The sequence below is a fragment of the Hordeum vulgare genome, chromosome 6H, assembly GCF_904849725.1.
Source record: "Hordeum vulgare subsp. vulgare chromosome 6H, MorexV3_pseudomolecules_assembly, whole genome shotgun sequence".
NCBI classification, from domain to species: domain Eukaryota; kingdom Viridiplantae; phylum Streptophyta; class Magnoliopsida; order Poales; family Poaceae; genus Hordeum; species Hordeum vulgare.
The window spans coordinates 518179517-518204245 of record NC_058523.1 but is presented as its reverse complement, the minus strand read 5'-3'; the positions used below and the strand labels follow the sequence as shown (position 1 = coordinate 518204245).

The following is a 24729-nucleotide window of genomic DNA, read 5'->3' as shown; positions in this document are numbered from 1 at the left end:
GTTACCGTACTACTCTGCAGCAGTACGCGACCTTGTCGACCTACGAGGTTTGTAGTAACTTGATTCGAAGCTCAATGATCACCATCATCAGCTTCCACTTCAATTGGTGTAGGCGCCACAGGAACAACTTCCTACGCCCTGCTACACACTGGTTGAAGTGATGGTTCAATAACCTCATCAAGTTCTACTACCCTCCCACTCAATTCTTTCGAGATAAACCTTTTCTCGAGAAAGGATCCTTTTCTAGAAACAAACACTTTGCTTTCGGATCTGAGATAGGAGATGTACCCAACTGTTTTGGATATCCTATGAAGATGCATTTATCCGCTTTGGGTTCGAGCTTATCAGACTAAAACCTTTTTCACATAAGTTTCGAAGCCCCAAACTTTCAAGAAACGACAGTTTAGATTTCTCTAAACCTCAATCTATACTGTGTCATCTCAACGGAAATACGCGGTGCCCTATTTAAAGTGAATGTGGTTGTCTCTAATGCATAACCCATAAACGATAGTGATAATTCGATAAGATACATCACATCATGCACCATACTAAATAGTGCGTGGTATGACGTTCAGACACATCATCACACCATGATGTTCCAGGTGGCATGAACTGTGAAACAATTTCCACATTGTCTTAACTGTGTACCAAAAACTCGTAACTCAGATATTCATTTCTATGATCATATCGTAGACAGTTCATCCTCTTGTTACGACGAACTTCACTCTGAAACAGAATTGAACTTTTCAATATTTCAGACTTGTGATTCATTAAGTAAATACTCATGTATTTACTCAAGTCATCAGTGAAGTAAGAACATAATGATATCCACTGCGTGCCTCAGCACTCACTGGACTGCATACATCAAAATGTATCACTTCCAACAAGTTACTATCTTGTTTCATCTCAATGAAAACAAGGCCTTGCTCATGTGGTATGATTTGCATGTCACTAGTGATTCGAAATCAGGTGAGTAAAGATCCATCAGCATGTAGCCTCTTCATGCAATTCATACTAACATGACTCAAGCGGCAGTGCCACAAGTAAGTGGTACTATCATCATTTAACTCGTATCTTTTGGCACCAATGTGTAACACTACAATCGAGATTCAATAAACCATTGAAGGTGATTATTCAAGCAAATAGAGTAACCATTATTCTCTTTGAATGAATAATCGTATTGCAATAAACACGATCCAATCATGTTCATGCCTAACGCAAGCACCAAATAACAATTATTTAGGTTCAACACCAATCCCGATGGTAGAGGGAGCGTGCGACGGTTGATCATATCAACCTTGGAAACACTTCCAACACGTATCGTCACCTTGCCTTTAGCTAGTCTCCGTTTATGTCGTAGCTTTCATTTCGCGTTACTAATCACTTAGCAACCGAACCGGTATCCAATACCCTCATGCTACTAGGAGTACTAGTAAAGTACACATCAACATTATGTATATCAAATATACTTCTTTCGACTTTTGCCAGCCTTCTTATCTACCAAGTATCTAGAGTTGCTCCGCCTCAGTGACTGTTCCCCTTATTACAGAAGCACTTAGTCTCGGGTTTGGGTTTAATCTTGGGTCTCTTCATTAGCGCAGCAACTGTTTTGCCGTTTCACGAAGTATCCCTTCTAGCCCTCGCCTTTCTTGAAACTTAGTGGTTTTCCAAACCATCAACTATTGATGCTCCTTCTTGATTTCTACTTTCGCAGTGTCAAACGTCGCGAATCGCTCAAGGATCATTGTATCTATCCTTCATATGTCATAGTTCATCACGAAGCTCTCAAAGCTTGGTGGCAGTGACTTTTGGAGAACCATCACTATCTCATCTGGAAGATTAGCTCCCACTTGATTCAAGTGATTGTCGTACTCAGACAATCTGAGCACATGCTCAACGATTGAGCTTTTCTCCTTTACTTTGTGGTCAAAGAATCTTGTTGGAGGTCTAGTACCTCTTAACAAGGGCACAAGCATGAAATCACAATTGCATCTCTTTGGAACATCACTTATGTTCCGTGACGTTTTACAACGTTTTCGGCGCCTTGCTTCTAAGCCATCAAGTATCTTGCACTGAACTATCGTGTAGTCATCAGTAATGTGTATGTCGGATGTTCATAGCATCCACAGACGACGCTCGAGGTGCAGCACACCGAGTGGTGCATTAAGGACATAAGCCTTATGCGTAGCAACGAGGACAATCCTCGGTTTTACAGACTCAGTCTGCAAAGGTTGCTACTATCAATTTTCAACTAAATTTTCTCTAGGAACATATAAAAACAGTAGAGCTATAGCGCAAGTTACATCGTAATTCGCAAAGACCATTAGACTATGTTCATGACAATTAGTTCAATTAATCATATTACTTAAGAACTCCCACTCAAAAAGTACATCTCTCTAGTCATTTGAGTGGTACATGATCCAAATCCGCTATCTCAAGTCCGATCATCACGTGAGTCGAGAATAGTTTCAGTGGTAAGCATCCCTATGCTAATCATATCAACTATACGATTCATGCTCGACCTTTCGGTCTCATGTGTTCCGAGGCCATGTCTGCACATGCTAGGCTCGTCAAGCTTAACCCGAGTGTTCCGCGTGTGCAACTGTTTTGCACCCGTTGTATGTGAACGTTGAGTCTATCACACCCGATCATCACGTGGTGTCTCGAAACGAAGAACTGTCGCAACGGTGCACAGTCGGGGAGAACACAATTTCGTCTTGAAATTTTAGTGAGAGATCACCTCATAATGCTACCGTCGTTCTAAGCAAAATAAGGTGCATAAAAGGATTAACATCACATGCAATTCATAAGTGACATGATATGGCCATCATCACGTGCTTCTTGATCTCCATCACCAAAGCACCGGCACGATCTTCTTGTCACCGGCGCCACACCATGATCATCCATCAACGTGTTGCCATCGTGGTTGTCGTGCTACTTATGCTATCACTACTAAAGCTACAGCCTAGCAAAATAGTAAACGCATCTGCAAGCACATATGTTAGTATAAAGACAACCCTATGGCTCCTGCCGGTTGCCGTACCGTCGACGTGCAAGTCGATATTTCTATTACAACATGATCATCTCATACATCCAATATATCACATCACATCGTTGGCCACATCATATCACAATCATACCCTGCAAAAACAAGTTAGACGTCCTCTAATTTTGTTGTTGCATGTTTTACGTGGTGACCAAGGGTATCTAGTAGGATCGCATCTTACTTACGCAAACACCACAACGGAGATATATGAGTTGCTATTTAACCTCATCCAAGGACCTCCTCGGTCAAATCCGATTCAACTAAAGTTGGAGAAACCGACACTTGCCAGTCATCTTTGAGCAAAGGGGTTACTCGTAACGATGAAACCAGTCTCTCGTAAGCGTACGAGTAATGTCGGTCCAAGCCGCTTCAATCCAACAATACCGCGGAATCAAGAAAAGACTAAGGAGGGCAGCAAAACGCACATCACCGCCCACAAAACCTTTTGTGTTCTACTCGAGAAGACATCTACGCATGAACCTAGCTCATGATGCCACTGTTGGGGAACGTCGCATGGGAAACAAAAATTTTCCTACGCGCACGAAGACCTATCATGGTGATGTCCATCTACGAGAGGGGATGAGTGATCTACGTACCCTTGTAGATCGTACAGCAGAAGCGTTAGAGAACGCGGTTGATGTAGTGGAACGTCCTCACGTCCCTCGATCCGCCCCGCGAACAATCCCGCGATCAGTCCCACGATCTAGTACCGAACGGACGGCACCTCCGCGTTCAGCACACGTACAGCTCGACGATGATCTCGGCCTTCTTGATCCAGCAAGAGAGACGGAGAGGTAGAAGAGTTCTCCGGCAGCGTGACGGCGCTCCGGAGGTTGGTGACGATCTTGTCTCAGCAGGGCTCCGCCCGAGCTCCGCAGAAACGCGATCTAGAGGAAAAACTATGGAGGTATGTGGTCGGGCAGCCGTGAGAAAAGTCGTCTCAAATCAGCCCTAAAAGCTCCGTATATATAGGTGGGAGGGAGGGGAGGAGGCAGCCTCAAAACCTAAAGGTTTGGCCGAAATTGGAGGTGGAGGAGTCCTACTCCAATCCTACTTGGAGTAGGATTCCACCTTCCCACTTGGAAACTCTTTCCACCTTGTGTTTTTTCCTTCTCAAACCTTATGGGCCTTAGTGGGAACTTATTCCAGCCCACTAGGGGCTGGTTTATCTCTTCCCATAGCCCATGAGACCCCTTGGGGCGTGACACCCCTCCCGATGGTCCCCGACACCCCTCCCGGCACTCCCGGTACACTACCGATGAGCCCGAAACTTTTCCGGTAATGCACGAAAACCTTCCGGTAACCAAATGAGGTCATCCTATATATCAATCTTCGTTTCCGGACCATTCCGGAAACCCTCGTGACGTCCATGATCTCATCCGGGACTCCGAACAACATTCGGTAACCAACCATATAACTCAAATACGCATAAAACAACGTCGAACCTTAAGTGTGCAGACCCTGCGGGTTCGAGAACTATGTAGACATGACCAGAGAGACTCCTCGGTCAATATCCAATAGCGGGACCTGGATGCCCATATTGGATCCTACACATTCTACGAAGATCTTATCGTTTGAACCTCAGTGTCAAGGATTCGTGTAATCCCGTATGTCATTCCCTTTGTCCTTCGGTATGTTACTTGCCCGAGATTCGATCGTCAGTATCCGCATACCTATTTCAATCTCGTTCACCGGCAAGTCTCTTTACTCGTTCCGTAATACAAGATCCCGCAACTTACACTAAGTTACATTGCTTGCAAGGCTTGTGTGTGATGTTGTATTACCGAGTGGGCCCCGAGATACCTCCCCATCATACGGAGTGACAAATCCCAGTCTTGATCCATACTAACTCAACGAACACCTTCGGAGATACCTGTAGAGCATCTTTATAGTCACCCAGTTACGTTGCGACGTTTGATACACACAAAGCATTCCTTCGGTGTTCGTGAGTTATATGATCTCATGGTCATAGGAACAAATACTTGACACGCAGAAAACAGTAGCAACAAAATGACACGATCAACATGCTACGTCTATTAGTTTGGGTCTAGTCCATCACATGATTCTCCTAATGATGTGATCCTATTATCAAGTGACAACACTTGCCTATGGCCAGGAAACCTTGACCATCTTTGAACAACGAGCTAGTCAACTAGAGGCTTACTAGGGACAGTGTTTTGTCTATGTATCCACACAAGTATTGTGTTTCCAATCAATACAATTATAGCATGGATAATAAACGATTATCATGAACTAAGAAATATAATAATAACTAATTTATTATTGCCTCTAGGGCATATTTCCAACACGCGCCGCCCCGCCCTGCCAGGCGAGGCGAGCGAGCGCGCGTGTGATCTTCTCCTTTCTCTTCTCAACACACACTTAGAGTGGTGGAGAGAACTAAGAGGCCCAACTCTTCCTCAACTAGCGGCATGGGACTAAACTTTAGCACCACCACTTGCCATTTTATTCATGGGCTCAATTTGAGATTTTGGAATTTGTAGATGGGCCAGACCCATTAATTCTAACACAAACGGTGAACAAATGAAAGGATAGAGCAGTTGGTTGTTACATGTTTTTCTTTGCTTTTGCTTTGTTATTAACCTTTCTCTATGCATTGTATATTATCTTCATTTTTCTCTGGATGCATCATATTTGAACAACATTACATATCTACGTAGTTTTGTTATTTTCGTATGTCTCTCTATCTTGAGATATTTTGGCAGAAAGGGTTGTATGCCCCGTATTATGGCGGCGGCTACTCCGGCTCTTAGGCTTGATGAAGTCATTGTTCCCGGGGGAAGATATGGATGTGCACGAAAGCCCTATAGATTTGCCATGTGCAAGTTGTCCGACACAAGAACACATGCATTTTGAACAAGAAAATCTCTTTTTTTGTAGAAAAACACTATGAATAGTGCCTTTGAGTCTGAAAGTGCAGCCAGGGTTGATGTTGTTGGTGTTGGAGAGGTATAGAGTTTAGGTACAAAGTTATTTCACTTAGACATACACTCAAGTAAAGTCACGTGATTGATTTTTCTAACCTTGGAAATTTATTAATTTCGAAGTGGAAAGAATTTGCTCATTTCGAGCGAAGGACCCTCGAGTTATTAGGGAAGGTACTTCTGAAAAAGACTACAAAATCACTTTATTTTGGAAAACAAATTGGTGTCTTTTAAAGAGGACACCCCCCTCGCGGCCTCCACCTTGTGAACGAGCATACTAACATATCATCCCTATTGAGTTTCGACCTTTCGAGAGGAAAGTCTCACCTCTCGACCAGGGGAGGAGATCTATCGATACATATGCTTATTCCACAGCTCTGGTGCTCAACTTGAAATTGGAATCAACATTCTCTCTCTCTCTCTCTCTCCCTCTCCCTCTCTCTCTCTCTCCCTCCCTCCCTCCCTCTCCCTCCCTCCCTCCCTCTCTCCCTCTCTCTCCCTCTCTCTCTCTCCCTCCCCTCTCGTCCCTCTCCCTCCCGTCTCGGGAATTTTTGCATGGAAGTTGAACATGGAGTGTTCATTTTTGCCAAGAAAATGACATTGAAGCGATAAGGCCAAAGTGCCAAGAAGTCCTATTCTACTCCTGAAACATACTAAAAAGTTGATTTTTTTTTTGTGGCAAACATTGACAACTTTTCATCTCTGGCTGAGAAACACTGCTTCCCAGAGTGTCCTTCTATTCTCTCAAAAAAGGTGATCAAGTTCGAGAGGGAAGGAGAAAACTCACTCACTATGGCCTCTTTGATTTGGAAACATGGGAGGGGGTTTCAAAGGAAAAATCCGTGTAGATGCATTCGGTTTGTAGGAAACGAGTATAGGACCTTTTTAGCAATACTATTCATTTCCTATGTTTTTGGAGGAAAACACATCCACTCAAACCTCATCTTTTATGTAGGAACGAGGCTGTGCAATTGCTAAGAATGGCAAGTGCCATCCTATAACATTCCTATACCACTTCTAATTCCTCCGTTTTAATTTCCTCCAAAACGAATGAGCCCTCCTCCAAACCAAATGAGCCATGGATGAAGGTAGAGATCCTTTCCATTTCTATATTGTCAATGTGTGTTGAGGGGATAATTTCTTCCATGCTTCTGATGCGAAAGCAGAGGTCCTTTTCAATGTTTGTACCATCGGCGTGTCATGGGAGAATAACATGCACTGAAGTTTTATAGGTTCACATGTTAACCATAACACTGCATCCAAGATTTCTCTTTATAGCTTTCGTGTGTGAACTCGCAAGCCCATGTTCATATGTGCCTGGCAATGCATTTTACATGAAAACAGCACAGGAGCTCCGTGATTAACACGCTGATAACACAGAAAACCAACTAGAGTGGAAAAGTGGGAGGTGGCCGTGAGCTGAATCATCATTGGATTTAGTTCATCCACACCACGTCCCTTGGCCCCTGCACCTCAACAAGCCTGCTCAAAGGAGCCTTTTGCTATCATCAAATCGTCTAATCTAAGTTTTACATCATATACACCAAGGAAAACAAAACGGTGTGTGGCAAATGAAAGAATTGGTATATGAAGGTTTGTCAGTGCAAATCTCCCAGTCTCTGAACGAGCTGCTCATGCGCTGGTGACACCTGACATCCAGGGCACAACAACGGGGGCCCTCGGATGAGAATCTCTGTAGGACTCCGAATACTTGTCTTTGAAGTTCAGTTTAGGCTGGTCAGCCTGCAAGCATCACAAGATAATTAGGCAGTGTGAAGAAGAACAATCAACAATTCATGTCATCTTAACAGAAAATAGAAGTTAACAATGTGGAGTACATCAGTTTTAAATTTAAATGAATGATTTGACTATAGAACAAAGCCTCGTAAGTATGTAAACATTGATAACACCAAAAAAAAAGAAACGGTAGTGCATATCACAAAAGTATATGCCCGGCAATGTAGCAAGAGCAGCAAGACGAACCATACCCCAAACAATCATATGGTCACAAACCAGGCTTGTGCAAGACAACAGCAGGAAATTACAACCAGTAGAACATGAGAGGACAAATGGCTGTTACCAGAACTGAAGTTTCGACAGTTTGTACAATGACAGTGGGTAAACAAAAAGCAATCATTATCAGCAACATGTAAAACGGAAAAGGTGCAACCATACACCAGCACCATTTACGGCATTACATGTTTTGCTGTATATAGGTTCATATTCTTTATATTTAGCCTATTAAGAATGTATCACAAACTTATCCAATGCATCATCCTAAATCATTACTGAGACTAGTTCAAAAGTTGAACACAACACAACACAACAAAGGGAGCTTGGCTAAAAATAAAATAAAATGCACTTGAAAGTGTACAGGCTTCAGTCAGACGCAGAAGCACAATTGATTACAATTTCAAGAATTATAGCAGATAACTAATGTTGCTGTTTAAACTATTAAGGGCAGGATTGTTGCATAACATGTAGAATAGTAACCTGTGTATAAGCATGATCCATGTTTTGTTTTTGTTATTCAAATCACTAACGATCATTCATAAACATTGGTTTCTCTCCCCATTCCCGCACAGTAAGGACACATGTACACGCATGACCTATATTTTGTTTCCGCTATTAAAATGACTGACGACCATTCATAAACACCATTTTCTCCCCTAATTCTATGAAGTACTCCTGACTAAACAGCAAACTGTATCATTTCACATATACAACATTCATTAAAATATCAGATGCAGGTCCATGAAGCAGGAAGAATCAGATAATTCTAAAACCACTCCGAACAAGACATGGCTTAAAATGCAAACATATAGGGCAATGGATTCAATGGTTAGACACAGACTCGAAAAAAGGTAGACACAGCCTCGCAAAAAGGCAGGCGTACCTGTTTCAACCAACACTCCTGATGTTTATGCTCATATTTATCTGGTGAATAGCAGCCAAACTCTGATGGGCAATATACCCATATATTGCACTTCAATTCACCTGGCTTGGCATTCCTAGCCTGGTCTAGACATGCTTGACAACAATCAGCAGCAGATTCTTTGTGGTGCGTTAAGCCCCATTTCACAGCAGCGCCACCATAATCGGCATGTAGCTCAGTGTTGCATTGAGGACGCAAAGGTGGACCAGCTATTATTTCTTCTTCTGCAACAAATTATTTGAGACTCAATCTTCAAGAAATTCCAAAGATATTCTGTAACTATAATTCTAACACAATGGGTCGGATTTTGGCACCACAGATAAACGGAGTTTCATGAAACATAATTAACATAGGCAATGGTAGAGAAGCAACCTTCTGGTTCATTCGCAGGTTTGTCATCATGCTCGGTGTGTGGGACTTCTGGTGAAATCCACAGACCAATATCCTCCAATAGTGCATGCCAGTTGAACTCCAGGCCTCGCTTTAACAATCCTGTAGATAAGGGTGAAACCAAACCATTACAGTTGAGAATTGTGAAACAAAAGAAAAGGAAAACCTTTAGAAGCACCCAATATGTACCAAATTATTATGAAGGAATTTGAACACATAGAAGTGAGTATATATATTTTTTAACAGTAAAGCTCACATACGTGCTTCCTCACTGGAGAGGCCCAAATTTGATGAATTCCGAGTGGATGCACTTTTTGCATCTTTTAGCGTCTCAACACGCCATGATTCCAAAGCTTCTGTAATACGTTTGGGAATAGAAACATGAGCGCTTCAATTTATCACTAATCAAGACAACAAATAATCCATGAACTCTATATCTAACAGATGTAAAATAAATCTAGATCTTATATGCAACAAAAGCAAATAACAAACAGTAAAAACATGAATTCACTTTTAGTGCTAACTTATAACATCGCACAGAACATAAATGGAACAAAATAATGGCAACTCCAGACAACTGATACCATCAAGGAGACACGGACACACACAACTAAAATATACCCTTTTTTCACCATACTCATGTACCCTTTTTTCTGCCAAACAGGTCGATCAATATGCAGCACTTGCTCATCAAACTATCACAGCTGGAATCACTGCTAGGTTGATACACCAATTGGCCAGTCACACACATAAAAGTAAAATATATGACAAGTCAGCTGAAAAGAGAGAATCATCTCATGTAGTTGTCATATGTTCAGTTGTTTCAGTCAGGAGGGTTTCATTCCTTGACCACAGATAGAATGTCGCTACTTGTAGTATTCAAATCCCACCACTCTACCCTGTCTAAAACTACAACAGTGAAAAATCAACAACAGCAATGCAACAGATTCTGGCAAACTAGTTGAAATAAGTCAAAGAATATCCTCTAGACAAACTATTCAGCCCTCTGCTGAAGGCGTCAAATGGCGTGTTGATAAAAATAGGCAACACTTGTTGTTATTGACCAATAACCAGACAAGATAAGCGTACAAGTCCAAGTTATGCACAAGTATTATGCAATATCATAACAACAACAACAACAACAAAGCCTTTAGTCCCAAACAAGTTGGGGTAAGCTATTATGGAATATCATAGTCAGATTCAAATTCCTGGAGGAAAGCCAGTAGCTCAGTTCATAGTATACAAAACAGTACTGCACCACTGTGTCGCTAATTCGGAACCAGATATGCAAAATACCTCGTTGCTGGATGGCACTGCCGTTATCCCCTAGGTCATTCAGCCGGCCCACAAGCTCATACGATACCCTCAGCTTCAGCTCCAGAGGCAGCTCCTTCCGCCTCTTCTCCTCCCGTGCGAAAACCTTCCTCAGCTTCTTCACCTTTGGCACCCAAAAAAATCCTCGGGGATTAAGATCGCAAAGCAATAATAACAACCAGTACTCAATCGACTATGCAAAACCATCGGATTCTGCAATAGGCTTTGAGAGCGGTACCGCCTGGACGAGCTCGACGGGCTCGGCCTCGCGGCGAATCCGGATCGACTCCTCCACCCTCCTAATCTGCTCCTCCGTGTACTGCACCACCTCAACACCTAACAAAAAAAAGTTGAACCGAGTCAGATCGCAGATACGTAGCACCAGAGTCGTGGGCACGACGAGGGGCCGCGAGAGCGGGCGCCTCACGTTTGGGCGCGGGGGCGAAGGAGGTGAGGGAGCGGAGCACGAGCAGCGCGGCGACGAGGTTGGCGAGGCAGACGGCCACGGTGATGCGCCGGTACGAGAACCACCCCGCCGCCGTCGCGCGGCCGCCGAACGACGCCGCCCGCGCTATGCCCCTCGCCATGTCGCCGCCGTCTCCGCCGTCTCCGCCGACGCCATCCCTACCGCCGCCGGCGCGGCATTGCGCTCCGCCTCCGCCTCCGCCTCCGCCGCCCCCGATTCGCGAGCTCCTCGGCTCCTCGATCTCGCCCGCGGCCGCAGGAGCACGCCCCGCTACAGACCCGCCCCCGGCGCTCGGCTGCTACAGTGCTCCCTAGAAGCTTCTGGAATCCCGGGCGGGCAGCGCAGGGCAGGACCGCGCGAGTCTCTCTCTCCGCTTTCGCTCGTGCCTTCCCGTTTCCGCAAATGGAAGTTGGGGAGGGATTTGGGGGATGAGCCGTGAAGGTGTGGTGGTGGGATTTTCAGTGGAAATCTTTCATCCTCTCTGGCGCGTGGGTCCCGGCACATGACATCGCCTTTGGGCCCAGATGACAGTGGCAGAATTGCCGACAACGTGTAGGCTAGGGTAAAAAAGTGTGAGCGGTTTGTGGCAGATTCTGTGGTGGTCGGTGGGATTACAGCGGGTCGATATAACCTTTCTACGTGGAGGATTGCCATTGGGAATCGTAATTCTTCTAGCTATTTTTTTAAAGATAATCCTCCAGCTATTAGGATTTAGGAGGACATGACACGCCGAAATTTTGCCAGAATCTTATTTTAGGGAAAAAGTGCCAGAATGGTTTGCTCTAATTGCAAGCAACTCTAATTCTAATTACTGAACGAATAGAGCAATTATTTGTGCATGAAGCCATGAACGTGTGTTGTCTGCTGCTACTTACTTTGATTATGATTCAAACGAATGGTCTTCATAGGAATTTCCGGTATCAGTTGCTTGATTCATAAGGGTTCAGGCCTGGTTCCAATAAGTCAGGTGACTTAAAATTAGTGACTTATAAGTCACGCCTGTTTGGTTGTCATCTGACTTATAAGTCATCTTTTCATGTAAAAGTGGGTGATTTATAAATTTTAAGTTGGGATGGAGCAACATATGACTTATAAGTTGGGTCTGTTCGGCAAAATAAGTCACTTTTTGCATTTTTTAACTTATAAATTGATGACTTGTTTGAAACCAAACAGGACCTCAATCCCGTAGAATTTTTTCTCAAAGACTCTTTGCAAAAAAAAAAGTATATAGAAGTGACCCTAGGACCCGATTCATTTAACCAGGAACACACGTCAACCCCAAGACAACGCATCAGGCAAGCTGTAGGCTCCGTCGTCCGAGTAACTCGTAACCGACACCCTAAACAGGCCGCGAAAGATTCGAATGAATATGTATTATAACCCTATGTTTCTTTCTATTTCTGTGTTTTCTGGATCCTGCGAATTAGAATAGATCAAAATAGACCCTAATGTCTGAACCTTCGTGGAAATACATACTCCCTACGACTCATGATATAATACTCCCTCTGTTCCATAATATAAGTTTTTTTAAGATTCTACTAGAGGATTACATACGGATGTATATAGACATACTTTAGAGGGTAGATTCACTCATTTTGCTTCAAATGTAGTCCCCTAGTGAAATCGCTTAAAAGACTTATATTTAGGAACGGAGGGAGTATAAGATATTATTACAATTACAGAACATCCTCCTATTATTTCCTTCTCGTTTTAGAGAGCGACAGAAGAAAACTTTTGATTGATGAAGCAGCATCAGGCTGATAATCAATCGAGGAGAAGTATCAATAAAGCAAAGCAGACCTTCATTTTTTTTCCTTTCTGCCAACAAATGCGGCAAAACGTGGCTTTCATCAACCCCAGAACCACCAACTCAATCAGAATCCAGGCAGTCAATCAGAATTCAGGCCTACCCGCAACAACCAAGGGAGCTGATCTGCCCTGCTCGCTCACCCTATAATCCCAACAACAACGCAAAACTTTGTGTATAATCTATGCATCAGCAACCTACTGACGAATCGAGATAAATAAAAAAGTGTAGTTTTGCACTTGGAGTTTGATTGGGCGATGTGTCGTCCCAGAAAAATTGCAGGTTCTGTCCCAGCCATCCAGCCTTTCACTCACTGACATCTCTGTTCTCCGGCCGGGCTTAACACTGTGTCAGTATTTCCACACCGTCTTCAGTGATCAGTAGCGTGTGCTCAAACTGCGCTGACAGGCTCCCATCCTCCGTCACCGCCGTCCAGTCATCGGACCATATGCTCGAGTTTGTGCTCCCTATGGTTAGCATCGGCTCTGGATTGACACACGAACAGGCAGGCGAATCTGTTAGTGTTCATATACTTCTTATGAAGGCTAGTGATCCTTATAAGTTATATATAAGTACACTTGACTGAAGCTATGCCTTACAAGGTACACAGTTCCGATTTATGAAGTAATCAAAGCTAATGTGTGCCAATGTTATCTATCTCAATGTAAACAAGCATGCAGATTCTTTAATCCCTAGCTGATTATTGAAATAAGGACACGCTATATGCACAGATTGTAGCGACAGTGAAAAATGTACCTATGGTAAATGTTTGGTTCAAAATCATGCGGCCTTTTTCACTATTGCCTGTAAATTCAAGAGAAGTCAGTCCACGGCAGCACATATATTCCATATCCACACTGAAGTAGAGCAAATCCGACGGTTTCTCATGTTGAACTCACGGAAATGAAGCACTGCAGGCTCGCAATGGAACACTTTCCCTACCCCATGACCCACAAATTGTTGAACTACACCATACTTGAATTTGTCTGCATAATCCCTTCAAAGTTTGAAATCTTCAGTAAGGTAGTGCTCAGTTTGAAGAAATGGTGATGATATCCAGTAAGCACAATATATAATAACTAGAAGTCTACAGAAGGAATAAAAGTTTGATTTAATTATGTCCAATAAACTCTACCAGCATTCAGTTTACCTCTGTCAGTGTGTCACTGTATTGAGTACTGGCATTCTTGTTATCATATATTGTGCTAGGAACGTGTATGATTTTCTACAATGAATTATCGCTTATCAGAAACAAGCAACCATTCTTATGTCCTCTGTAATCGAAGTCCAGGAAAATGGGCACTACCAAGTTATGTGCTACATGCAAAGAACCAAACAGCACTAATTTCTAACTTTTGCCGCAAAATGTTTCCGAAATTCATTTGAGATATAGAATCCCCTGGTTACAGAATCAACATATTGCAAAAGAGTAATGAGAAAAATACAGGTACACAAGCCTCTCATTTACTTACTGTATGGTTCTACCAATGCGGTTGATCTCCACCCCAGGAGCACAGATTGATATAGCCTTGTCAAGAGATTCTTTTGTTACCTGGTTGAGAAAAAGAACATTCTGTAAAACTTTGAACGAAATAATACATAGCAAAGAATCTTTAGCTTATAGTCCCTCTGTTCTTAAATATAAATCTTTTTAGAGATTCCACTATAGACTACATACGGAGCAAAATGAGTGAATCTATACTCTAAAGTATGTCTATACATCCGTATGTAGTCCATAGTGGAATCTCTAAAAAGACTTATATTTAGGAGCGGAGGGAGTATAACAAAAAGTTATGTGATCTTATTGCCATCTGACTGAAAATAAAGTGACTTGGTACAATTATATCTCTAAAATGCAAACGGATTATATCTCTATATACAACTGCTTAAAGATACATCGCTATATACAACCACCTGTGGAAGTACAAGAGGCAAAAAACAAGAAAAACATGGAAGAGAGTAAAGGCACATCGCTAATGCCAGCAACAGCTGGAGTTCATGCCTTCATAGACTAGTGCATATTTAGCAACAGAGTATTAGACCAGATATTCTTATGAGAGAACTGAGATAACCTGAACTAACTTCTTAGCTTCATCATCAACATCACCACAGAGAAATGTAGCAGATGTATCACCATGGTAACCCTGGAATCAAATATGCATAGACAACGAAAAGGGAATGAGTCAGTCTAGATACCAACTATAGCTTCAGCATTTATAGAAAAAAATTCCACAATACTCCATGTACATATAAACAGATGGAATTAAATTATATATCAACTGAATCTGCGCCCGACGTAGGTTCTCATATAGAAAAAGGAATGTCGGATGTTTGTTCACAACAAGCAAGAAACAACTAGAACAAAATAACCTCTAGAAAATCATCAAACGGATATCTACCACAAATAACCACTTCAGTTTCTTTCTTTACTTGTACTTTGTCTGTGAGGGAAGCACAACTACCAAACAATAGTCACTTCAGCAGATGTATAGATTATCTTTGGCTTACATTGAGATAGACAGTAACATCGATGTTGATGATATCGCCATCCTGCCAAAAAAAAAGATTAACTGTAAATTGATTGGTATGTATTTAAAGTCATTATCTCCAGATGCTGGATAGCTTACCTCAAGTGGACGAGAATCTGGTATCCCGTGACAGATGCATTCATTCACTGAAGTACAAACACTCTTCGGGAATCCACAATAACCAAGAGGTGACGGGTATGCACCATTATCGATTATCATTTGGTGCACCGCTTTATCTATCTCATCAGTTGTTATGCCTGGCTGTAAATAAGAACCGATCAATTTTTGACACTTGAGTCTTAGACCACCCTAGTGGGATAATTTTCAGAAATGAAGTACTTTATGAGAAGGGACTTCTACTTCACACACTACTTAAAAGGTGTTTAAAATGTGTATCAGTTGTGTCCTGCACCTGAACCTTTACCAGAGGATCCATTTGCTTGGTGTGCTCTTTTCTCTTAACAAAGTATTGGATGAATGGAATGAGGTTTCCGTTGTGAATGTAAAGTTCCACAACTAAAAAGAATAATCAGGTAGCGATGCCAATAACAACATTACATTTACAAGTGTCCCAGCAAACTTCAAAACTTGTGCGGCAAGCTTTCCAGAAGCTCTCATGCATTCGATCCCTTTTTCATCATGTATTTCAGGTCCACCGTTCATCTGAGGTCTTTGACGGGAATTGACATAAGGAGGCTGCTGTATATGACTGGGAACGGTTAGACGAGGAGACACTTTCCCAGGTCGTAGGCGTCTAGGGTTATTTTCCAGTGAGTCATCCCGACTTCTGTGGAAGTCCAAAAAAGAAACATAAATGTGAATCTACATGTATGCTCCATACAACAGTAAATGTATCAGAGATCTACAAACAATAGATGCCATTTAAAGGCACAGGCAGAATTCAATAGTATTCTCTATACACTATAAGTAATATATGTAACAGGTACAGCATATAAAGTAATAAAGTATGCCTTGATTTTGACCATACAAATATTTGAGAAGCACAGAGTATACAGTACAGACAGGCACAATCCATATTTCATAAGATCAATAACTCAGGGAACTTCATACCCGTTTATCTAATAGTAAAAAAAAATATTATCTAACTCTGATACAAGCATATCTCACTTCTTAGCATTCTATCTCCTTGAAATGAAATCAACAAAAAAGTGATTCCAGAAAGAAACTCTTCACTCAGATCATATCACCAGAACAAGAATATCCTACTACTGTTGACCCCCTACCTTAATGAGAGCATTGGGGAAAAGGGAGCCCCTGAAATCAACAAGCAATAAACATATCTGCGTATGTGGTCAATGCACCAAGTTGTGTGTTCGCGTAGCCATGTACTGGATAATAAAGGCAACCAATAAACTGGCATTTCAGCTACTGCTTCAATTTAGAGCATTGGTATAAATAAAAGATGGGAAATACATGTGTTCGCCCAAGATAGCCAAAGTCAGGCCATCATGTATTGTATTCATTGATGGGTCAAGTTGTATCACTATATAAAGGTATATTACGCATACCAGTTGCAAATGACCACTCTATCTGCACAGAAAGACAGGCTCGCAGCTAATCTACCGCTGTTGAAGAGGGAATGGCGACCGGGGAGCTCACCTCCTGTTGAAGAGGGCGTCCACCAGGCTGGAGAGCGTTCTCGTGGCCTGGCACGTCACCCGCCTGTGCCCTGCAAGAGGAGACCCGAGCCGTCCTCTCAGCGAATGTTTCCCCCGGCAGGAGCTGACGACGGGGCAAGCGTTTGAGCCGAAGCGCGAACGGGGGAGGGGCGCATACCTCTGCCTGGGGCGGCGGCGCGGAGGAGCGGCCTGGCGGAGAGCGCGCCGAGGCGGTCGCCCAGGAGGGCGCAGAGCAGGCGCGGCGACGGCGGGCTCGCCATGGCCATGGCCACTGCGCCGCACGCGCGCGCGAGCGGGATATGGGGGAGAGGCAGGGGAGCAGGGGAAAGGAAATCGAGAGCTGTGGTGGAGAGTCGAGAGTCGAGACTAGCCGTCGTGGGCTTTCCGTGCGTGCCAAGTCGGACCCCGCCAATAAAACCGGACCGCACCGGAGGCGTCGGCCGAACCAGGCGAGAGACACAAGACCAAAACCCAACCAAACCCCCATCTCCCTCCTCCCGGAACCCCATCGCCGCCGCCGCCGCCGCCGAGCCGACCCGCGCCGAGGATGGCAGCGGAGCAGCCGTCGTCGGAGGACGTGGAGGACGAGCTCCTCGCCCACCTCGACGCCAACGCCGAGATCCCCGACTCGCGCTCCTTCGCATCCTCCCTCGGCGTCCCGCACAGGGACGTCGAAGACGTGATCAAGAGGCTCTGCGCCTTCCGGATCGTCGGGAGCACGGTACGGCACCCTCGTCCCTCTCTCCAGTCCCCTCAGCTTCGCGTAGCCCCTGCCCCGAGTTAGTTCCCCCGAGACCTAACGAGCCGTGCTCGCTTTCCTGCCCGCAGGACATGACCAAGGAGGCGCTGGTGCTCACCGACGAGGCCAAGGGCTACGTCGCCAGGGGCTCCCCCGAGGTGCAGTTCGTCGCGGCCATGCCTCCGAAGGGCGCCGCCTCCAAGGCCGCGCTCCAGGTGATTTCCCTCTCTGACCTATGTGGCCTTCAGGAGGTGCTCGATTGGAGTCAATAGTTTCGGCTCCGGAGATCTCTGATGTCTGATGCTTAGGGTGCTGCATTGTAGGAGATATTGGGGGACGTGTTCGATGTTGGATTGAAGGCTGCTGCCAAGAAGCAGTGGATTGGATTCGACAAGGAAAACGAGGACCTCGTAACGAGAAGGGTATTAGAGCTGAGCTCGTTTCACTTTCTTCTCTTCATTGTTGTATATACAGCTCAGTTTAGTCTGTATCTCTGTTGGAAACTCGCTTGCCGTATCTACTGTTCTTTTCGGGCACTATGTTCTCAATTTGCCAATGTCTGGGTTGTAGACGTAGAATGTACGTAGAAAACGTTGCCTCATCATCATAGTTCAACTCTTCCATTGTGCAATAGTTACACCTGTGTTCACTGAAGGTCTCTCGGTGCTTTTGTCTGTCTCGATCTTTTTATCTCTAGGCATGGCATTGCATGATTTCTTTTTGTTTTATTCAGGTTAAGGATACCAAGGATGAGTTGCAAGAGCAGCTTAAACGTCTGGAGAATGGGGAGGTTGGTGTTGCTTTATTGCTCGTTGTTCCTCTCATATTTTGTGTGATGGCATGGCACAATTATTTGTTAGGTACAATAGCTAGTAAGTACTCCCTCTGTCCCAAAATTCTTGTCTTAAATTTGTCTACATATGTATGTATCTAGTCACGTTTTAGTATTTAGATACATCCATGTCTAGACAAACCTAAGACAAGAATTTTGAGACTGAGGGAGTACCAAATAGTTCTTTACCCCTTCTTAAGAAAAAAGGTCTTTCATGTAGGTTTTTGATGATAAAGTAATGGAGGGTTTGAAGAGAAGAAAGCTTATAACAAAAGAGTAAGTATCTGTTTGCAAGATATCTCTTTTAAAGTTTCAATAAATGCCGGTCGATTATCCTAATTTCTACACCTACTTCACTGTTGTTCAGAAAATCTATTTGGTATTCACTGAAGAAGGGGCCTGAATTTGTTGTAAAGAGAAAAACATTGGCTACCGATGTGACACGAGATCATCTGAAGAGGTAATTTGATGTCACTTATCTCAAGCTAATTTTCAAAATTGAGCAGGAAACCTCTGCTTGTTGGCTATAAACTACTCCCTCTGTCCCATAATATAAGATGTTATTACAACCAATATATGAGTACATTGGTTGTAGCTAGTAACATCTTATATCATGAGACGGAGGGAGTATAATTTACCATGAACAATTGAAGACTACACAGAAGACTCATCATTGCCTTTTGTCTTCTAAATTGCCCAGCTGTACTTATCCTATCTGTCAAAGGCTACATTAAACTTATTGTCATGTTAAAAATCTTAAAATCGAATTTTAAGATCTATTATATGTGTACCTATTAATGGATAATAATAACTGACTTGTTATAACTTTTCCTTTTAAATGCTTTTTCTTTCCTACAGTGGCGACTGGAAGGATCTGGAATTTAAAGATTATAACTATGGAGCTCAAGGACAACCTATTGCGATAGGATATAGTCAACCGTTGTTAGAGGTACTTCAAATCTTTACTGTGTTCCATTTTTTCATAGAGCTTCATCTGATAAACCAGATAACTCACAACTGTTATTTGGTGGGTTTTCTTCAGGTCCTTGAGGCAATCCAAAACATTTTTGTCGAGATGGGGTAAATACAAAAATTGGTTCATGATATACGCAATTTAAGACAATATTCGGAAAATGGATTAATTCATTTTATTGATGTAACAGGTTCAGTGAGATGCCAACAAACATGTTTGTAGAGAGCAGGTAAAATAGAAAATAAGACAAGACATTGTTTTCTTTTCTTTTCTCATACCTGTTTGTAGTCAATTTCCTGTACTGGTAGAATAATCTTCTGTACAAACTTGGAAGTTTTTTTAGGATTTAGGATTGATAGTTCCGTGACAACACCATATAAGTATATGACGAGACAATGTAGTGTATAGCATATCACTGTTTCCTAGATTAATATTGATATATTTATAACATTGTATGAATGCCTTTCTTTTGCTAGCTTCTGGAATTTCGATGCACTGTTCCAGCCACAACAGCATCCTGCTCGTGATTCACACGATACCTTTTTCCTCAAAGGTAAAGGTTATGCTACTTCTGTTCAGCCGAGTTGGATATAAACATACTTAATCAACCGAGTTTTTTTGCAGCCCCTGCTACAACACCACAATTACCCGATGACTATCTTGAGAAAGTAAAGCAAGTCCATCAGTCTGGTGGTTATGGCTCCAAAGGGTATGTTCTGGTGTCTTTGCTGCAGTTTACCCAGAGAGTTCTTAATTTAAGGTTGCTGTCTGCAGATATGGTTATGATTGGAAGCGAGATGAAGCAGAGAAAAACCTGCTTCGTACTCACACAACTGCAGTTTCCACAAGGATGCTATACAAGCTAGCACAGGAGGTATAGCAATTAAGTGTTGCTTATTTTATCTCTTTGTAGCTCCATAACTTATATCGTCTTAGTTTGACTAAATTAGTGGAGGCGATACTAGTTTTATTTCTCTGTTCTTTTGAATGATTAATGAGATTTGTTTTCTTTGATACCAAGGGTTGTTCAGAATTCATTTGCTCCTAAGAGATACTATTCTATTGATCGCGTTTTCCGGAATGAAGCTGTGGACCGAACTCATCTTGCAGAATTCCACCAGATAGAAGGTAACCATTCTCTTGTTTCTTGCCTATGGGATGTTTAATTGATTGATATCTGGTCTGTATTGTAGATGCCACACGTGTTACCTTCTGCCAAGGAGGCTACTTACAATGCTTCTGATTTCAGGTCTTATTTGTGATTATGGTTTGACGCTTGGTGATCTGATAGGCGTATTGGAGGATTTCTTCTCCAGACTAGGTGCTAAGCCAAAGCCATCAACTTTGTTATAATATTTAATTATGGAACTTGCTGTTAAATTTGTAAAACATGTACTGCCATCTGTTATTCGGTTATTCCAAGAATATTGGTGCTCCATACCGATCTGCATAATGTGCATTAGGCTCCTTATCTTGCAAAATCTCTGTTTAGATTGTATTGTTTATATGTTGCCTACTGCCAGATGATATCTTACCGTGATCCATTTAGGCATGTTGTTATTGTGTGCTGATATTCTTACCTATCATGTATCTGCTGTCTCCAGTAGATAGAGATTTAATATTGCCACCTCTCCTTTTCTGGCTCTTAGGCATGTCAAAGCTGCGTTTTAAACCTGCCTACAACCCATACACTGAACCAAGCATGGAAATTTTCGGGTCAGTACAACTTCAACTGCTATTGTTTTCAAGATTATTGTGATCCCATGAATCATCATTATGTTTATTTTTTCAGCTACCACGAAGGTCTCAAGAAATGGATGGAAATAGGCAACTCAGGCATGTTCAGGCCTGAAGTGTTACTTCCCATGGGACTGCCAGAGGGTGTTAATGTTATTGCATGGGGCCTTTCACTTGAAAGGTAAAACTGTCATAGTTTCCATATGAGTGATTCCTTCATGTATTATGTTAAATTGAGTCCTTTTTTCCCGAAAGATAAAAAAACTTCACAATCCTTGTTTTGAACTAATGTGCGCTGACAACATTTTGCTGCTGAATGCAGGCCAACGATGATTCTCAATGGCATTAACAACATTCGGAAGCTCTTTGGGCCAAAGGTAAATCGCTATTAACTCTTTCCTTGTATCAGGACCTGTGCTGATATTAGTTCTGATCTTTCCAGGTCAACTTCAAGGTCATCAAGAACAGACCGATGTGCCGCCTGGGCTGTAGTAAAGTGGACAGAAGTTCAGCTGGAGGTGACATGTCATGTTTGAGTTGATCAGCCGCTCGATGCGAAGGATGTTTCCTACGAACGGTGGCCAAAAATTTACAAGGGTTCACTGTGGCATTCGACTTCTGGCCTAGTGGACAAACAAACAACGACGATAACAGGAGTTTTCCTCGGTGGCCATTCAGGGTGCAAGTGGTATATAGGGCTCTGGATGGCACCATTGTACACATGCCATAAGAAGCATCTGCAAAACTATTTGGCACATCCTAGTCCAGTAGAGAGTATAACTAACCTTTCACCTCTTGTACATGCAAATACACATACAGCCGACAACAGCCAGCAAGTTAGCTAGTCCAATTTAACTGTTGACCGGTCCATGATACAACACCAGCAACAGCTACCAAAGTTAGAGATGCATAGCCCGCATAACGCGCGGGATGATGCAAGCATAGGCTATATATTTGCCCATGCGTAGTGCCGCTTGCACCCGAGTGGCCATCAATCACAGCCAGCAGACTGATATTCAGAAGTCCAAGTTGCCATGTTTCCCTTGTAGACTCGACCTATTCCTCTCCGGTCGTTTGCCTTGCCGCTCGCCGTTACTGTTATCTCTAGCACCGTTATTAGCGGCCCTCCCTATGCCTGGCTTCGGCAAGCCTTGGTTCATTTCGTCCAGCATGATCTCTATCACTGCCTTTAGCGGCCCTCCCTATGCCTGGCTTCGGCAAGCCTTGGTTCATTTCGTCCAGCATCATCTCTATCACTGCCTTTAGCGGCCCTCCCTATGCTAGCTTTGGCAAGCCTTGGCTCATTCCGTCCAGCAAGACACACGCTTTGCATGGTTTTTACAGAAGCCAGCATTTTCCGACATTTTCATCCAATATTGAGTCGGTAAAAGCGTTGACCAGGCCCAATACTTGGATAAAATGTCCAACATGTGAGCTCAAAAACATACTTCTCATTCTATCACCAATTGGTCAACTTATTTTTTAACCGTACTAGCAAAAGAGTCTATCTTGAGCCAAACAAGAGACTCTAGAGGGCAGCACAATTTCACACTAGATGTAAGCACAATACCTGGCTAGAAATATGACCGCAGCGTGCACACATTCCTTCCTTTGGCATTCTTGTTGTTGTGGATATCCGGAATTTTTTTGCCAGACGTTATATGATGTCAGCTCTAGGCCTACACCACTCGTAAGGTACTGATTCAAGAGATTGGAACAAACACAATGATACATAGATAATGTGTTGAAGGAAAAATAATCCAGAGCTAGCATACAATAATAGATGAAGAAATGAAAATTAAAGAAAAAGTCCTACTTATAACACAGCAAAAGTCTTTAATCACCTCATCCTTTCCACATCTTTAATGAATTCACGAGCAAACCCACGATATGCATTTGGTGAATAGATACCTGAATTGTGATAGAGAGCAAATCAGCAAATTTGATTTCAATAGAAGATGGGAACAGTGTCAACAAAATACTATAGAAGATGAGAACAATGTCAACAAAATACTATAGAAGATGAGAACCAAATATGGATGACAAAAGCTTTGTTGAAAATATGCCCTAGTGGTAATAATAAAGTGGGTATTATTATAATTCCTAGTTCATGATAATTGTTTATTGTTCATGCTATAATTGTATTAACCGGAAACCGTAATACATGTGTGAATATATAGATCACAATGAGTCCCTAGTGAGCCTCTAGTTGGCTAGCTCGTTGATCAATGGATGATCATGGTTTCTTGATCATGGACATTGGATGTCATTGATAATGGGATCACATCATTGGGGAATGATGTGATGGACAAGACCCAATCCTAAGCATAGCACTAGATCGTATTGTTCGTCCGCTAAAGCTTTTCTAATGTCAAGTATAATTCTTTAGACCGTGAGATTGTGCAACTCCCGGATACCGTAGGAATGCTTTGGGTGTACTAAACGTCACAACATAACTGGGTGATTATAAAGGTGCACTACGGGTATCTGCGAAAGTGTCTGTTGGGTTGTACGAATCGAGACCGGGATTTGTCACTCCGTGTGACAGAGAGGTACCTCTGGGCCCACTCGGTAATCCATCATCATATTGAGCTCAGTGTGACTAAGGAGTTAGTCACGGGATGATGTGTTACGGAACGAGTAAAGAAACTTGCCGGTAATGAGATTGAACAAGGTATAGGAATACCGACGATCGAATCTCGGGCAAGTATCATACCGATAGACAAAGGGAATTGCATATGGGATTGATTGAATCCTTGACATCGTGGTTCATCCGATGAAATCATCGTGGAACATGTGGGAACCAACATGGATATCCAGACCCCACTGTTGGTTATTGGCCGGAGAGATGTCTCGGTCATGTCTGCATGTCTCCCGAACCCGTAGGATCTACACACTTAAGGTTCGATGATGCTAGAGTTATAAAGAGAATGGTATGTGGTTACCGAAGGTTGTTTGGAGTCTCGGATGAGATCCCGGACATCACAAGGAGCTCTGGAATGGTAGTGTACCGGGAGTGCCAGGAGTGTACCGAGGACCCCGGGGAAGGGTGTGACGACCAAAGAGGTGCATGGGCTGTTAGAGGTGGTGGACCAACCCTTATTGGGCTCGCCAAGGCCTTCCCTAAAGGCCTATGCGCATAGGGATAGAGGAGATAAGGAAAAAGGCTTAAAAGGAAAAGGAGGAAGAGTCCTACCAAGGTAGTCCACCTCCCTTGTGGGAGGTGGACTCCTCCCTAGGTTCGACCGAAGCTCCTCCTCCTTGGAGGAGGGGCCAAGGCAGCCTCCCTCTCCCTCCTCCTATATATAGTGGAGGGTTTTGTCCTTTTGGAGACACACAATTCATCTCCCATGGCGCATCCCTAATCCTCCTCCTCC

At 43.1% G+C, this 24729-nt stretch overlaps 3 protein-coding genes across 4 annotated transcripts; 1 reads left to right on the top strand and 2 right to left on the bottom strand.

Annotated features, from left to right (window-relative positions):
• Nucleotides 1–7245: 7245 nt before the first annotated feature.
• Nucleotides 7246–11535, bottom strand: LOC123406256. The gene is made up of 7 exons (XM_045099743.1): nucleotides 11058–11535; nucleotides 10869–10966; nucleotides 10613–10754; nucleotides 9577–9672; nucleotides 9299–9418; nucleotides 8888–9150; nucleotides 7246–7734 (listed from the first exon to the last, which is right to left on the bottom strand). Exons 1-7 carry the CDS (start codon nucleotides 11215–11217, stop codon nucleotides 7624–7626), a joined length of 990 nt encoding a protein of 329 aa, XP_044955678.1. The 5' UTR covers nucleotides 11218–11535; the 3' UTR covers nucleotides 7246–7623.
• A 1346-nt stretch (nucleotides 11536–12881) lies between these two features.
• On the bottom strand, nucleotides 12882–17420 carry LOC123406255 (methionine aminopeptidase 1D, chloroplastic/mitochondrial). 2 transcript variants are annotated; one of them, XM_045099741.1, is made up of 10 exons: nucleotides 17229–17420; nucleotides 17052–17121; nucleotides 15990–16218; nucleotides 15531–15692; nucleotides 15412–15453; nucleotides 14976–15047; nucleotides 14376–14455; nucleotides 13803–13900; nucleotides 13660–13707; nucleotides 12882–13388 (listed from the first exon to the last, which is right to left on the bottom strand). In XM_045099741.1, the coding sequence occupies exons 1-10, from the start codon at nucleotides 17335–17337 to the stop codon at nucleotides 13243–13245; spliced, it is 1056 nt and encodes a 351-aa protein (XP_044955676.1). In that variant the 5' UTR covers nucleotides 17338–17420; the 3' UTR covers nucleotides 12882–13242. The 2 variants fall into 2 exon arrangements, with proteins under 2 accessions (XP_044955676.1, XP_044955677.1); XM_045099742.1 differs by lacking the exon at nucleotides 12882–13388 and having other exon boundaries at nucleotides 13803–13916.
• A 99-nt stretch (nucleotides 17421–17519) lies between these two features.
• On the top strand, nucleotides 17520–22232 carry LOC123406254 (phenylalanine--tRNA ligase alpha subunit, cytoplasmic-like). Its single transcript, XM_045099740.1, has 18 exons — nucleotides 17520–17792; nucleotides 17900–18025; nucleotides 18134–18232; nucleotides 18544–18600; nucleotides 18863–18918; nucleotides 19010–19102; nucleotides 19501–19591; nucleotides 19685–19722; nucleotides 19806–19844; nucleotides 20092–20168; nucleotides 20240–20324; nucleotides 20390–20489; nucleotides 20647–20743; nucleotides 20865–20936; nucleotides 21265–21331; nucleotides 21408–21533; nucleotides 21675–21729; nucleotides 21795–22232. Exons 1-18 carry the CDS (start codon nucleotides 17619–17621, stop codon nucleotides 21891–21893), a joined length of 1551 nt encoding a protein of 516 aa, XP_044955675.1. The 5' UTR covers nucleotides 17520–17618; the 3' UTR covers nucleotides 21894–22232.
• Nucleotides 22233–24729: the final 2497 nt, after the last annotated feature.